Source organism: Anarhichas minor, unplaced genomic scaffold (assembly GCF_050575085.1).
Source record: "Anarhichas minor isolate MPS153535 unplaced genomic scaffold, ASM5057508v1 ptg000004l, whole genome shotgun sequence".
NCBI lineage: Eukaryota > Metazoa > Chordata > Actinopteri > Perciformes > Anarhichadidae > Anarhichas > Anarhichas minor.
Genome location: NW_027466450.1, coordinates 16,776,364 through 16,790,848, shown reverse-complemented (window position 1 = coordinate 16,790,848; position 14,485 = coordinate 16,776,364). Strand labels below are relative to the sequence as shown.

The window sequence follows — 14,485 nt, the reverse complement described above, 5'->3', positions numbered from 1 at the left end:
ATATTTATATTCTACCTGTTCTGTTTGTTACAACTTAAGTTATTTTTTAAGAGGGCTGTTGAACAGAAACCAATATCTTCTTCCTCTTAACTTATTTATATATTTACACGTATCAATATATACTTGAAGTGGGCATTGTATTAGACTTTAAAAGTATTTAATTAATTTAAACGTAAGAGTAGTAAGTAAAGAAATACTTCTTTTTAATATGTGAGCAGGCCAATAAACTACTATAATGTGAAATGTTCAACTTTGTAGTCGTGTTGAGTAGTTTCCTCCGGTACATCGAGGTTTTCTCATCTAGAAACACAGTAGAACTGGCTGAAAACTACATTTACTATTGTTCTATAAATGTCTGTATATAGATGTTACTGTATAAAATGAGCGAGCAATACAGAATCAAACTATATTATTGGTCATTATATGAAGCTCCGCAGTACAAAAACAACTTACCTGTATTTGTGGTGAAGTTCAGATTTTTAAATGTACTTTTTAAAAGTACTGTGGACTACTTTATTAAAGTACAAGTACCACAAATAATAAGTCATAATAAGTCTATTATTCTTATTCTGGAATGGGCCATTCCGTCCAAAAGAGTCCTTTAACTTTGTTACTTTAAAGTTTACTTAGATGCATCTTCTATTCTCTCTTCAGTGATGTATTGAATGCAGGACCTTCAGTATTTCTACAGTGTGTTATTGCTGCTTTTACAACACACAACACACCGTGTGGCCAAAAGTATGCGGACACCAGCTGCGATTGAGAGACTTTGAAGTCCTTCACTTTGAAATCTCACCACGAGATCCAAAATCAGAAGCTGTTCTGGAGTTTAACGGTCGACAAAACAATCCAACAGTCAGGACTGAATTATCGGCTGCTTCAAAGTCTTGTGTGCATGTTTACACATGTATGTGACAGATGTTTTGGTCACCACTGGTCAATGGGAAAACTGGGACACAAAGGAGGGTTTGGCATATCGTAAATCAAAGATGTTTCCTTAAATATAACACACAGTTAAACTTTATTCAAATATCTTTCTAATACACTGCCTTAGAGAGCTCATTTCCATAATATGTGTTTATTAACATATACAGAGGATATATATATATATATATATATATATATATATAGATATAGATATATATATATATATAGATATATACATATCCAGTACAATTGACTCACCATGCATCAAAACTATTTACAATCTAGACATAAAAATGATAATTAACATTGATTAGACAGTCTGTACAGGGAGGTGTTCCTGCTCCTCCTTTAGCGGAGCGTGCACAGTCTGTACAGGGAGGTGTTCCTGCTCCTCCTTTAGCAGAGCGTGCACAGTCTGTACAGGGAGGTGTTCCTGCTCCTCCTTTAGCGGAGCGTGCACAGTCTGTACACGGAGGTGTTCCTGCTCCTCCTTTAGCGGAGCGCGCACAGTCTGTACACGGAGGTGTTCCTGCTCCTCCTTTAGCGGAGCGTGCACAGTCTGTACACGGAGGTGTTCCTGCTCCTCCTTTAGCGGAGCGTGCACAGTCTGTACACGGAGGTGTTCCTGCTCCTCCTTTAGCGGAGCGCGCACAGTCTGTACAGGGAGGTGTTCCTGCTCCTCCTTTAGCGGAGCGCGCACAGTCTGTACAGGGAGGTGTTCCTGCTCCTCCTTTAGCGGAGCGCGCACAGTCTGTACAGGGAGGTGTTCCTGCTCCTCCTTTAGCGGAGCGCGCACAGTCTGTACAGGGAGGTGTTCCTGCTCCTCCTTTAGCGGAGCGCGCACAGTCTGTACAGGGAGGTGTTCCTGCTCCTCCTTTAGCGGAGCGCGCACAGTCTGTACACGGAGGTGTTCCTGCTCCTCCTTTAGCGGAGCGCGCACAGTCTGTACAGGGAGGTGTTCCTGCTCCTCCTTTAGCGGAGCGCGCACAGTCTGTACACGGAGGTGTTCCTGCTCCTCCTTTAGCGGAGCATGCACAGTCTGTACAGGGAGGTGTTCCTGGCTCCTCCCGTGTCCTCCAGCCTCCTCAGCTCCGTCAGACACAGGACGTAGACGGGGGTCTTGGTTCCAGCAGAGCAAATCCTCCTCAGCTCCTCCATCCGAAACTCCGTCTGTTCTCCTGCAGAGGGCAACGCAGAGCAACCGGTTCAGAGGCATCAACAAGCTGCAGAGGCCAATAAGTTGCTCCCAACAGGTCCTGTGTTGTTGTATTTGTACTCTTTAACATGATTAATCAGCAGTATACCGTTGACGGTACAGATTTACTTGACTCCTGACTTTGCAATTTGTCTTTCACCGTTTTATGTGAAGCGCTTTAAATTGCTTTGTTGCTGAATAAATGTAGAAAAAAAGTCATGAAGCATACGAGTAGATAACTGTAATATTGATAGAAAACCCAACTCGGTTTCTGATGCAGCCAATGACACATTAATAGATATTAGTGTGGAGATGGATATAAAAACAGAAGTAATGTATTTTCATGAATCCTCTCACTTTCTAACACTTAGACCAGATATGTAAACAATAACCGTAACGTTTTAACTGTGATCATAAGTGTTGTGCAGCACCGACCTCGACTCTCCTCGGTGAACGTGTTGATGTTGTGGACCGCCTGGTTGAGGTTGTGCAGAGTCATCTGCTTCAGGTACTTCGGTAAACTCTGGAACTCGCTCTCTGACACCTCAGACAACCTCACAGCTCTGACAAGAGACACACAACACAAAGTACAGGCGGCGGGAATGATACGAGGACGGCAGAAATAAAGCAACAAGATGGAAGGAAATAAACATCATGAGTAGAAAAAGAGAACTAACCACCTCTAAATCCACCAAATACATCAACATACACAAATTATACTACTTTTAATGTTGTGTTTCTTCTACTCTTCCAAGTGGATCAAGTGGTGAGAGGGAAGTGTTTCTTTACCTGATTTTATTATTTCCTGGCCGGACATTTGGGTGCACAACCGCCATGGCCGTCCTCTTCAACTGAGGCTGGGTCAGAAGCTTCAAAAGAAAAAGAGAAATCATGAGAACATGGAATTTGATGTTGTGTCAAACTAACTTAAAGTCTCTCCAAGTTGTTTTTGTTTTGAGCCATGAAGTCATGAGATAAAACCAAAGGCTGGGACGTGGATCCGTGAGAGTGACCGGGGCTCACTTTACAGATGTCCTGTGTGACTGAGCTGTCGACGGACATCTCCGCGGTGCTTGGCTCCTGGTCGTCCGTCCTGAGGCGGGGCGTCCCGAAGCTGAACTCCTGAGTGGGTCCGTCCAGCTCCAGACTGGTGACAGTCGACTCCGTGGTCACCTTTTTATGCCCCGACGTCTTCTTCCGCATCTTAGCACTTCTCTGGAGGTTTAACACGAGACAGGTAAACATTAAACAAAAGAGGCTTTTGGTAAAAATGACAGTTTGCATTAATATTGAATTGGAAATATTTGCTATTTATTGTTATATCCGTTGTTTACAAGCCTTTTGTGAACATTCTTTAAATTATTTATTTCAGTGTCTTTGAAAGATCATTTTGCCATTTTTGGGCTACATTTCCCTTCATATAGTGAATCATGATGGTCTGTATAGACTGTCTTTAAATGTACACATTCACCATCATCATCATGACCATTGTATCGTGAGTGAAATGTGATTTGAGGAACCTTTTCACTGACTGGAGTAACAACCTTCTATTCAATATACAATGAAAACAAATCAATAACAGCATCATTCAAATTAAATATGGTATCTGTAAACTACATTTAAAGTGAATATTTGGGCTGTAACTGAGTAGACTCAGACTTAACGTTTATCTTACTTATTAGCTAAAGAACCCTTTTCCTGTTTGTGGGCGGAGCTTAAGTGGAGGCAGACCAATTCTCTGAACTTGTTACTCAAAGCTGGCAAGTTTTATTATTTATAAAATGGCTAAAGAAAACATGCGTTTCTCTCATTATGTACTGCTCTTACTACAGTCATGTACAGCCGGCCGTCTAGTTTAAACCTTTAGCATCTGGCTGAGGAGGTTAGCAGAAGGCTAAGCTAAACTATTAGCAACATCTCTGGTGTAGCTCGCTGGAGCCGTCTACTCTGAGGTGATTGGTGTTTTCCTCCAGTCTTTCCTTTGTTTAGCCTCCAGCTAACACCGCGACATCATCATGACGTTCTATCGCGTAATTAAAATGTGCACCAAGGCGTGTAGCTCCTCCCACATTAAAGACCTGCGGGGATGACCCCGGATCTCTGTCGGGGAGTCACATTATCAATCGATCTATCTTCATTGTGAATTAGAAAATGGTCGGCGAACCACCCGGTACCCTATCTGGCCCGCGGACCACAGGTTGAGTTTCTCTAATCTGGGAGGAAAAAGTGCTTCTGTCTTACGGTTTGTAAAGAATTTCCCAAAACAGACTCCAGGTTCGGCATCTCCGGCATCTGCTTGTCCTCCACGCTGGTCACATCTGGAACATCGTATTCCCAGAGCCGCTTGGAGCCGGTCGCTCTGCTGCGAGGTGACGGAGGGTCGGAGGTGTCGGCCTCGTCGTCGTCAGCTCGCATGTTGATCGGCTCAGCCTTACGAGCGCTCTGTGAACACAAACGCGTTAAAAACTCTGAAGTTCAGCGATTCTGGATGAGCAAATTAAAGAAACGTATTATGAATATTTAAACTTGTGCACCTTTCTGGAGGTGGCCATGCGGTTCAAGTACGGGGTCTGAAACACGGGGACCTCGGGGGTGGAGGGCAGGTTTCCAGGTTGACCGGGGGGGGATTCTAGGTCACCGTCGCCTTGTGCCGGTTGGGAGCAGCGGCCGTTTGTCTTTCTGATTTTAAACCCCGGAGTGTAAAACACAGGCGGCTCCGGAGACACCAAGTCCGGTTCTGGAGGCAATAAAGAACAATGTGATGCAAAAAGAGACAGAAAAACACCTTCATCTAATATTCACTCATAACTTTAAACCAAAGTTTCTTTAAAATAAGTTCTTACCCAGTATTGTAGAGGTACAATTCCATGTTTTATTCCCACTAGAAGTACTATCGTGAACAATTTAACACAATGATTTATGATTGAGAGCAATTTTAGAAGAAAACTCTTAAATTCCTAGTTCAGCATAATTAAAAGCAACAGAAAAGTAGATTATTGTCTAAATGTGGGGAAAAGATTACTGTGATTAGTGATGAAACCTGATATATAAAACACGTATTTAATCCTGTTTACTTCATTTACATCAACAAGAAGTTTCTCATTAAAATAGGCAAAGTTCTTGTGTTTTAAAACGTGAAAGAAAAAAGTATTGTCTGATGGAAGTTGAGGCGTAAACTTAAAACACCAGTGAAGAAGAGGAGGAAGCTCCAGAGTTTCATACCCTTTGAGTGCAAACCCTCCATGAGGATGTTCACTGGTGGTCTCGGCATCTCTAGAGCTGGTCTGTAAAGCAACGGACGCTCATGAAGCAGAAATAACAGACGGGTCTTTAGCAGCACTGCACACTGCCATTAGGTCACATGTTATATCGTGCACTGCTCAGAACGCTCTACCTTTGGGGCTTTTCAACATTCTTCCGGAAAAGATCCATCGTGAAGTCGTTGTTCAGACACATGGTGTGCTCTGAAAGGCCAAAGTCAGGCATCTGAGGCGTCAGCAGCTCATCGTCGTCGTCCATCCGCAGGGCCCGTTTGGGGGTCAAGGCCATGTGTGGCGGTGGTCCGGGGGTGTTGAGCGACGGGTGAGGGAGGCTCAACTCGGGCATCGGGGGAACCTCAGAGCACAAACTGGCCAGAGCCCTCTTCATCTCCACCTCGGAGAGGCCGAAATCAGAGAGCTGAGGGGTCCGCAGCACGTCGGTGAAGAGCGGCGGCGGTGGTGATGAGGAGCAACTTCCTCCATCTTCCTCCTGGCTTCCTCCTCCTCCCGTTGATGAGTTAGCTTCATTCTCCTCTGCTGCTTCATCTTCAGCCTCCAACGCCTCATCCTTGGCTTCTGTGGAGGGAAAAAAGTCACAATGAAAGATACTAAGTTTGGTCTCTGGTGGTCTTGTCAGTAAATACGCACTGGTTGGTCTCTGGTGGTCTTGTCAGTAAATACTCACTGGTTGGTCTCTGGTGGTCTTGTCAGTAAATACTCACTGGTTGGTCTCTGGTGGTCTTGTCAGTAAATACTCACTGGTTGGTCTCTGGTGGTCTTGTCAGTAAATACTCACTGGTTGGTCTCTGGTAGTCTTGATAACCGTATTTTTCCCAGTGTCCCTTCAGCGTCCGGATGTCCGTGGAGACCTTCTGCTCCATCACTCGACAGGCCTTAATGAAGCTGCTCACCTCGTTCTCCTGCGCTCTCTGCTGAGCAATCTGACCCTGGATCTGCCCCTGTGTGAGGCAAAGAAAACCACCAGAGTCCATCACTACTCTTCTTTTAAATCTACTTTTAACCTGTGAAGTTACTTATGTATGTTTGTTTTGTGCTGTTCCTTACTGTTATGTCATCTATTTTTACATTATCTATTTTTATTTTATATTATAATCACTTCTATTGTTTCTGTTTTTAACATGTAAAGCGTCTTTGAGTACCTTTTAAAGCGCTATACAAATAAAATGTGTTATTATTATTAATAGGCCCACAGATTCGTGGTGCGTGTGTGATTAAAATATGTAATATTTTAAAGATAGCATTTTCCTATTAATTTAACTTTTTTCCTTAAAAATTTAAATTATTATATCTATATATTTAATACTAATATATAAAAATAAATTATTATTTATTTCCCCATAAATCAAAAATATATATTTTCCATAAAATATCACAATAATTCACAAATCCACAAAGTGATGTCACACATGCGTTAACTAAAAGGTTTAAACCATATTAATGTTATATTAATGTTAGTTGTATTGCTGTGTTAACACTCACACAAAACTCCATGTAAAGTCTCAGCTTTCTGTCAGTTAGTTTCCACCAACTGTCGTGATGACGTCACGTCATCAAACGGTAATTTATTTTAAAAAAGACACCAAATAACTTCAGTAACTTTAACACACTGAACGTCCGAAGCAGTTTGTGTATTTGATTAAAGTGAATGGTATAAAACTATGAAACACAACACGTCTCATTATGCCGTTTAAACGACATTCTCTTAAAATGTGAGATAAATGAACGGAGTCTGGTGTACAGAGTTTTCATCGGCTTCCGTACCTTCAGCTCCCTGACGTCACAGTTCACTTCGTGATACGCTCGAATGGCTTTCGCTGTAGAGTCTGTAAATAAAAGATGAATATTAAAACTAGTTAAATGATCTAAACAACAACATGTTAACCGTCACTCACACCTCTACTCACCGCTGTCGTCGTCGTTCCGGTTTTCAAACACTTGCTGGAGCTTCACAGTTTCGGACTCTAGAGTCACCGCCAGCTTTCTGAGCGCGGTAAAGAACCGGGCCGTCGGGTCCATTATTAAAAAATGTTTTAAAAAATCCTACAATTACTCCGTTTGTTTACCTTCTCTCCTCTGGGCAGACAAAACGGTTCGTTTTTACCGCCTTTGTTTTCCCCGGCTTCAACCGGAAGCTTCGTCAGCTTCTTCTTCTTCGTGGGTTTTAGGCGCTCAATGTCCAAATAGTCTCATTAGCGCCTCCTATCACTTTTTTATTTTTATTCCGGTATTTGTTCACAGACATGCAAAAAGGTCAAGTGTTTTTTACAGATGGACACACACACACGCGCGCGCGTGCGCGCGCACACACACACACACACACACACACACACACACACACACACACGCACACACACACACACACACACAAAAAGGAAAGCATATAAATAATTAAAGATAAAAAATACAACAAAAACAAAGATAGTCCTCAAATAAATAGCAGGTATAACAAAAATTTAGATTTGTAAAAGCCCCTTTTTAAAGTTTACAACGATATATATACATGGTAGTTAGGATTGTTTTTATTTTTACGAATCAGGAGTGCAAATGACTTGTTTATGATTATATTCTTCTTCTTCTATACTTTGAGGAGACATAGACGTGCATTGTGGCATCCAACATTATTCAAACTTCTGTGTAAGTAATTATAGTTGAGTGTTTGCTGTGGAGGAAGCAGTACTCAGATCTTGTACTTGGTAGTAAGTTAGTAATAAAAGTAACAACACCACAGTGTAGAAATACTCTGTTACGTCTCATTTTAAATGGTTCTTAAGTTAAAATACAAAAATGTACCAAAGGAAAAAATACCAATTATGCAGAATGGGCCATTTCAGAATAATGTTTATCATATTATTGTATCACAATAATTGATTCATTAATGTGTTTATTACTTTTATATTACAGCTGGTAAAGTGGAGTTAATTTGAATGACTTTATCTGCTGGGTCTCTTGTGAATTAACAGTAAATAATGAGGCCCTGCAGCCAGAAGATGGAACTGTTTTTCAGTAAACAACAGAGGTCAGGTCTGATGACTTCAGTCCAGGTCCAGATTAGTTTGGACCTTCCAGTAACACAACAGCTGACACACACAGCACCACGACACAACTACAGGAAAGTCAAATACAAGTGAAAGAGTTCAGAGTGAGGAGCAAAAATCAACAGTTCAATCAACAACAACAGATTATGAAATTAGTGGATCAAAAACTACTTGAATCTGAATCTAAATTTATTTCATACACAAGAGCACATCCAAATAATGATAATAATTTGAATATAAATTACAATGAATAAGAACTACCAGCAAGCTACTTTAACATGTAACTTGTTTACCCACAAAGAGACACAAAAACTACTAAAAGTAAATAAAGAAACACCACAAAGAGACACAAAAACTATTAAAAGTAAATAAAGAAACACCACAAAGAGACACAAAAACTATTAAAAGTAAATAAAGAAACACCACAAAGAGACACAAAAACTACTTTGGGATAATTTTTGGATTGTAAAAAATGACATTTTATTAGCATTTTAATATTGGGCATTGCAGGCCAGTGCTCTCTGAGTGCCCTTCCCTTAATACACCATAATTAAACGTTAAATATAAAAATGAAAAAGGAACTGAAATACCACATTGACACATTTCTATTGTTAAAACAGTCAGAAAAGTCTTTTCACTACTTGAAACACGATGCAAACATGAAGCCGGCTGCTGCAAAATAAACTACTAGTTTAAATACACTTCACTATTCCCCACCACTGATTCTACTTCCTCCTCTCAAGGAGAACTCTTATCAGACTACCTGGTTCTTCAGGTGAGTGTATAAATACTGGACACACAGTGAAGGTCGGTACTAACGTGCACATGGAACAAACAAGGTGAGTTTAAAAAAAAGAGCTCAAGTTTGATCAGGTAGATTTAGAACAAATTCAGTCATTTCTAAATAATGTCAAAACGTTTTTACACCAGTCATCAAAAATGTGGCGTTAACTGTTTTCTTATTTATTCATATTTTCATGTTTTTTCTTATTAGTTCTGGAGCCATGGCGATGTTTGGAAAGGTTTTGGAGCCAGTGGGCTACATGCAGACTGTGAGGTGAGTTTAAACTCCTAAAAATAAAATATTATACTTTTCCATATGCAGAAATTGTCACATTTGTATGTGATGTTTTTTCAGGGTCCTGGTCCAGGGCATCTGCTCCTATCTGGGCGGCAGCGCCACAGCAGAGGAGAGCGAGTTGGCCAAGAAGAACCTGGACCACATCGATCAGGAGCTGGGAGCGTCGGGTCACGGCCTGCTGGACGACCAGGAGGTGCACCGGCTGGAGGATGACCTGGCCGTGGTGTACTACCAGCTGGGCACAGCGGTGAGGAAACGGCCCCATTCAGGGATGCTTAGTAGAGGCAGCTACTTTTATTTTGGAGGGTAGTCTAATATCAGCTTAGTAAGGAAGTGTGGAGCCCAGTGCTGCCAAATTTATAAAATAATATGCAGGTGTACAATACCATGTGTACTTCTTGAGATTGCCTATTTTCCTTCCCCAGGAAGTTGGATACGAAACAAAGGGAGAAGGATTTGGTAGAATAAAAACTAAAGAGTGTTCTGCTGCTAGATGGAGAGAGAACACATGCAGCTCCTTTAAATCTAACGAGTAGTTTTTTAAACACGGTCCAGGGCTCTTAAGGCGGAGCTGACCTTGAGGAGGAACAAGCGTTCTGCCAATTTCCTGAACTAATGCGTGACTGAACCCATCATCCTAAGCGTATTATGTAAATGTGGATATGTGGCCGGATGTGTGACTGGAGCATCTGTTTAGTTCTACCGGTCAGTATTAACAGGCTTATGCTTTTTATTTCCTCTATTTAATTATGTCAAAATGTACAAATATCAGTTCATCGCTTAAGTTTTCCCTGTCATCAACTGAATTAAGTGAACTGAGCTCACTGCTGTTTAGTGTAGATGTGTTTAAGTGATGAATAATCAGTGCCAGTGTCTGTGTAGGTCACTTCTGGAGTGAGAATATGAAAGAAAACAAGACTCTACTCAGTAAATAGACCAGAGACACAACACAACTACAAATAGTCACAACAAAACTATGACAGACAGTCACAACACGACTGAAAGATAAACAAAAGGACCACAAAGACACAAAAGAACAATAAAGAGTCACAACATGACCTCAAAGAGACACAAAACAACACAAAATAGACACAATACAACCACAAAGATAAAAAATTGACAACAACGAGACATATTCTGAGTATTTGTAGTTACAGTTACTTATTCATATTATTCCATACAAAAATATCAAAAATTGTTGATTTGACATTTGTTTATTACACTGTAACTATTAATAAAGCCCCATTTAAAAGCTTAGACCCCCCCCCCATTGAGCCTCTCTCCCCCCGGCTTGTTCCAGGTGAGGGCCCAGTCAGACTTCACCAAGAAGGAGACGGAGGTGTTCCTGCAGTACGTGCAGGACTACCGGCTGGAGAGGCAGCTGACGGCGCTCTACAGCCGCCTGATGGGCGTGTCGGCGCTCACCGACCAGCCCACGCTGCTGGAGGAGCTCATCCTGAGCCGCAAGCCCAAACGCTGGGAGCTGAGGGAGTTCTGCGTCAAGGTCGGTGAGAAAGGTGGAGGGGGGTGGGGGTCCTCTGTGTGTGTGTGTGTGTGTGTGTGTGGGGGGGGGGGGGGGGGGTCTCTGTGTTCAACTCGTCTCCCTGCAGGGGGTCATTAAAAGTTCCATTTCACAACTCATTATACAAGGACACACACTCCTGCAGGAAGCCTGAGATGACGCAGCAATCTGACGCGCACACACACACGCCCGCCCGCCCGCCCACACACACACACACACACACACACACACACACACACACACACACACACACACACACACACACACACACACACAGAAAGTATGCTGCATCCATCTTCTTGGTATGAAAATAAACTGAATATTTAATCTAGCAGAGCTGTGACCTTCTGTTGTCTTTCTCTGTGTGCTGAGTTGGCAAATTCCCTTTCGCCTCCTGGTACGGGAACACACTTTATTATCCAGTAAAAGGAGCTGCTCGGCTTTTAAACTTCAATTTAAAACAGGAATTTTAAAGCAACAACGTTACATAACTGTGATTAAAGTGTGACACGTTTCAGTGCACATATGTCCTTTATTTACATACGGTCAAATGGAGCTTTCCTTCATTTCTTATGTTAAATTGACCAAAATAACCCCAAGTGGCTGGATGGTCAATTTCCATGAGTCCATCTGCCCTAGTGCCCTTGAGCAAGACACATATGCGAATAAATAGACCTTAATAGATACTGCAGAAGTCACCGGCTTTTAATAATAAGCCTGACCTGGTTTTATCCTGCATTTATTAAACTCTATATATGCCATCAACTATACATCTACAACTAGAGAGACACAAACTGACTACGAAGAGACACAAAATGTCCTCAAAGAGACACAATGTGTCCTCAAAGAGACTCAAAACGACCTCAAAGATGAAAATTGACCACAGAGAGACAGAAAATAACTACAAAGAGACACAAAATGGCCACAGAGACACAAATTCACTACAACAATACACAAAATGGCTAAAAAGAAACTCAAAACGACCACAAAGTAACACGGAGCAGGGGCATGTTGTCTAATATTCTGTTGTCGGCTACTCAGAGTAACAAATAGCAGCTATTTATCAATATTATTTCACATAAGAACATCTAACGTTGTTGATTTGGTTGATTTATCAAACTCTATATGTGCCATCGTTTTAGGGGACATTTAAAGAAACAACAAAGTCGTTCAGCACAGCTGCTGTTCTAAAGACAGACATGGTTTTCCTCCTAAAAACTCTCATGAACCGCCTCAGTGCTGAAGCAATTTCCGCTTCAAACTGGTGCTGAACGAGTGATTAGTTTGAGTCGTTCTATTTTCAAGGACTCGGCTGCATAACTGCACTGAGTCATAGTGAACAACTCGATAACAACCAGCCGAGCTTCATTCTGCGTGATGGGCCGAGAAATCCACAGTGTGTTTTTCACTCTGAGGGGAATCTAGTGATCAAAGTCACCGCTGTGGACTCCAGACCGGAGAACCCGACCTTGTTAAGCAAAGGAACCGCAGCCGTGTTTCTTTAACCTTGAAGAACTTATCATGTGTCAACACGTTGGGGGTGATAAGTTAATGCTGCGACAAGAACACAGGAAGATCAGACAAAACCCACGAATGATATGATGAGAAATAAAACCACTGTGCAGATCTGAAATCCTCTGTAACGTCACCAAAAGCTCTGCAGACCCTGGACCTCACAGGGCTCACTTCATTAAGAGAAAGAGCCAAAACAGTCATAACCAGCCTCTGCTCGACAAAAGATCCCAGATGGTTCGGTGCTCTGCTGAACACAACACAGTGTTATAAACAACAACCGTAAAGCGGTGCTATGAGTTTGATGTAAACTACCTCTGTTAGATGCAAAAGATCCGGTGTTGAATCCAGCTCACTTCACTGCAAACATGAAGAAAACCTGAACGCAGAACTTTCTAAACTAACAGCTCATGTGGGTAAAAATACGCAAATATATTGTGTTCTTACGGGCAATGTGGAAGATCAGATCCGAATATTTGTTTAAAACACTCAAAAAATGAATTATCGACAGAATGTGAAGAACTTGTGTTGACAATATGTCAAAGACGTCTGTGTTGTGTTCATAGATTGTAAATAAGAAGTCGTTCATCCCCATCTTGGACTTTGGCCGTCGCCATCTTGTTTTTTTTGCAACCAGTGAACAGGAAGTGACCTTATTAGGACTGAGGAGGAGTGACGTAGAGACGCCGTATACGTCTCTGGTAGACACCTGTCAATCACTGTGTAGCCCCGCCCTAAAGCATCCCCTGCTTTATGGTCTGTTTGACTCTAAATGGACCATAATGTACGAAATGAACATCATGCTGTATTGAAGAAGACTTGAAACTAGAGATTGAGACCATAAACTCATGTTTACAATGTTTACTGACTGTGTGTTTTTGCACAATTTCTGTGGTTCCTCAGATGTTGTCGAAAAGCACATAGTAATGTGTGAACGGGACTTTTAGTTCCTGAGGTCAAAAAGTTATTTATGAGTATTTAGAACATTTACTTAAAATTACTTCTTTGGGCAAACTGAAAATCTGCAAAGCCCAGCTTTAACTTTAACAGCATTCTTGTGGCAAAAGGAACCATCTGGTTCTTCCTGCAGGGTGAAACACATGTCATGAGCTATTTCTGACCACTATTTGAAGGCTTTTATCTTTTTCCTCCCATTACTCTCGACAGATTAACTTCGTCCTGGGCACCGGTCTGCTGTGCCTCTTCACGCAGGCGTCTCTGACGGGCAGAGACCAGGCCCTGCTGATGAAGACCTGGTCCGACCGCATGGGCGCCCTCTACAGGAAAATGAAGAACCAGGGAGGCCGCTGCTTTGGCTACTTCCTGGAGCAAGCGGAGGGTGACGTGCGGCAGCAGCTCCAAGAGGCCGTGCAGAACCGCGCGCCCCCAGAGGAGGCAGCGGCGAGCATCCTGAAGACCCTGGAGAAGAACTATGATTGGCTGCGCTGGGCGGTGATGCTCCACCCCGCCGTGGGACCAATGGAGGACGAGAAGGACGAGGAGCCGGAGGAAGCAAAGGAAGTCTCGCCGCCGCCACAACAACAGCAGCAGCTCAACAATTTGATTTCTGTGGCGTCCGAAGCGCCCGTCCCCCACGTGGTGGCGTGCTACCGCGACACCCCGACGTCGCTGGACAAGAGCCGCATCCACCAGCTCATCGTGGACCTGGAGTGGAAGATCCCCAACCCGCCGCCGGAGGTGTACGCGTCCATCGAGGAAGACCCGGGCAGAGCGCGGCGCTACCTGGCCTCGCGCATGCTGAGCAAGCTGCAGGAGGGCCTGGGGTCCGGCGTGGCGGTCCACGTGGTGCCGGGCAGGATGGAGATGAAGTGCAACTTCCCCCCGGCCTCCTTCTACCTCTACGAGTACAAACACCGGCTGGCCTCGGGCACCGTGTGCGTGTTTGGATGAGAGATGAGTAAAGGCTGTCCT

At 42.9% G+C, this 14,485-nt stretch overlaps 1 protein-coding gene across 1 annotated transcript; it reads right to left on the bottom strand.

The window, feature by feature from the left end:
- Positions 1-1,055: 1,055 nt before the first annotated feature.
- On the bottom strand, positions 1,056-7,506 carry ska3 (spindle and kinetochore associated complex subunit 3). Its single transcript, XM_076104954.1, has 11 exons — positions 7,308-7,506; positions 7,165-7,226; positions 6,179-6,341; positions 5,517-5,958; positions 5,345-5,406; positions 4,657-4,859; positions 4,364-4,564; positions 3,146-3,337; positions 2,912-2,991; positions 2,558-2,685; positions 1,056-2,105 (listed from the first exon to the last, which is right to left on the bottom strand). The coding sequence occupies exons 1-11, from the start codon at positions 7,417-7,419 to the stop codon at positions 1,948-1,950; spliced, it is 1,803 nt and encodes a 600-aa protein (XP_075961069.1). The 5' UTR covers positions 7,420-7,506; the 3' UTR covers positions 1,056-1,947.
- Between the last annotated feature and the right edge of the window lie 6,979 nt (positions 7,507-14,485).

Bases quoted from the DNA above. Each gene is read 5' to 3' on its own strand.
- ska3 (XM_076104954.1), bottom strand. From the start codon at position 7,419: ATGGACCCGACGGCCCGGTTCTTTACCGCGCTCAGAAAGCTGGCGGTG. The intron at 2,992-3,145 runs GTGAGCCCCGGT...TTTCTTTTGAAG, and splicing joins TCACACAGGACATCTGTAAA to CTTCTGACCCAGCCTCAGTT. The intron at 2,106-2,557 runs GTCGGTGCTGCA...TGCCCTCTGCAG, and splicing joins GTTCACCGAGGAGAGTCGAG to GAGAACAGACGGAGTTTCGG.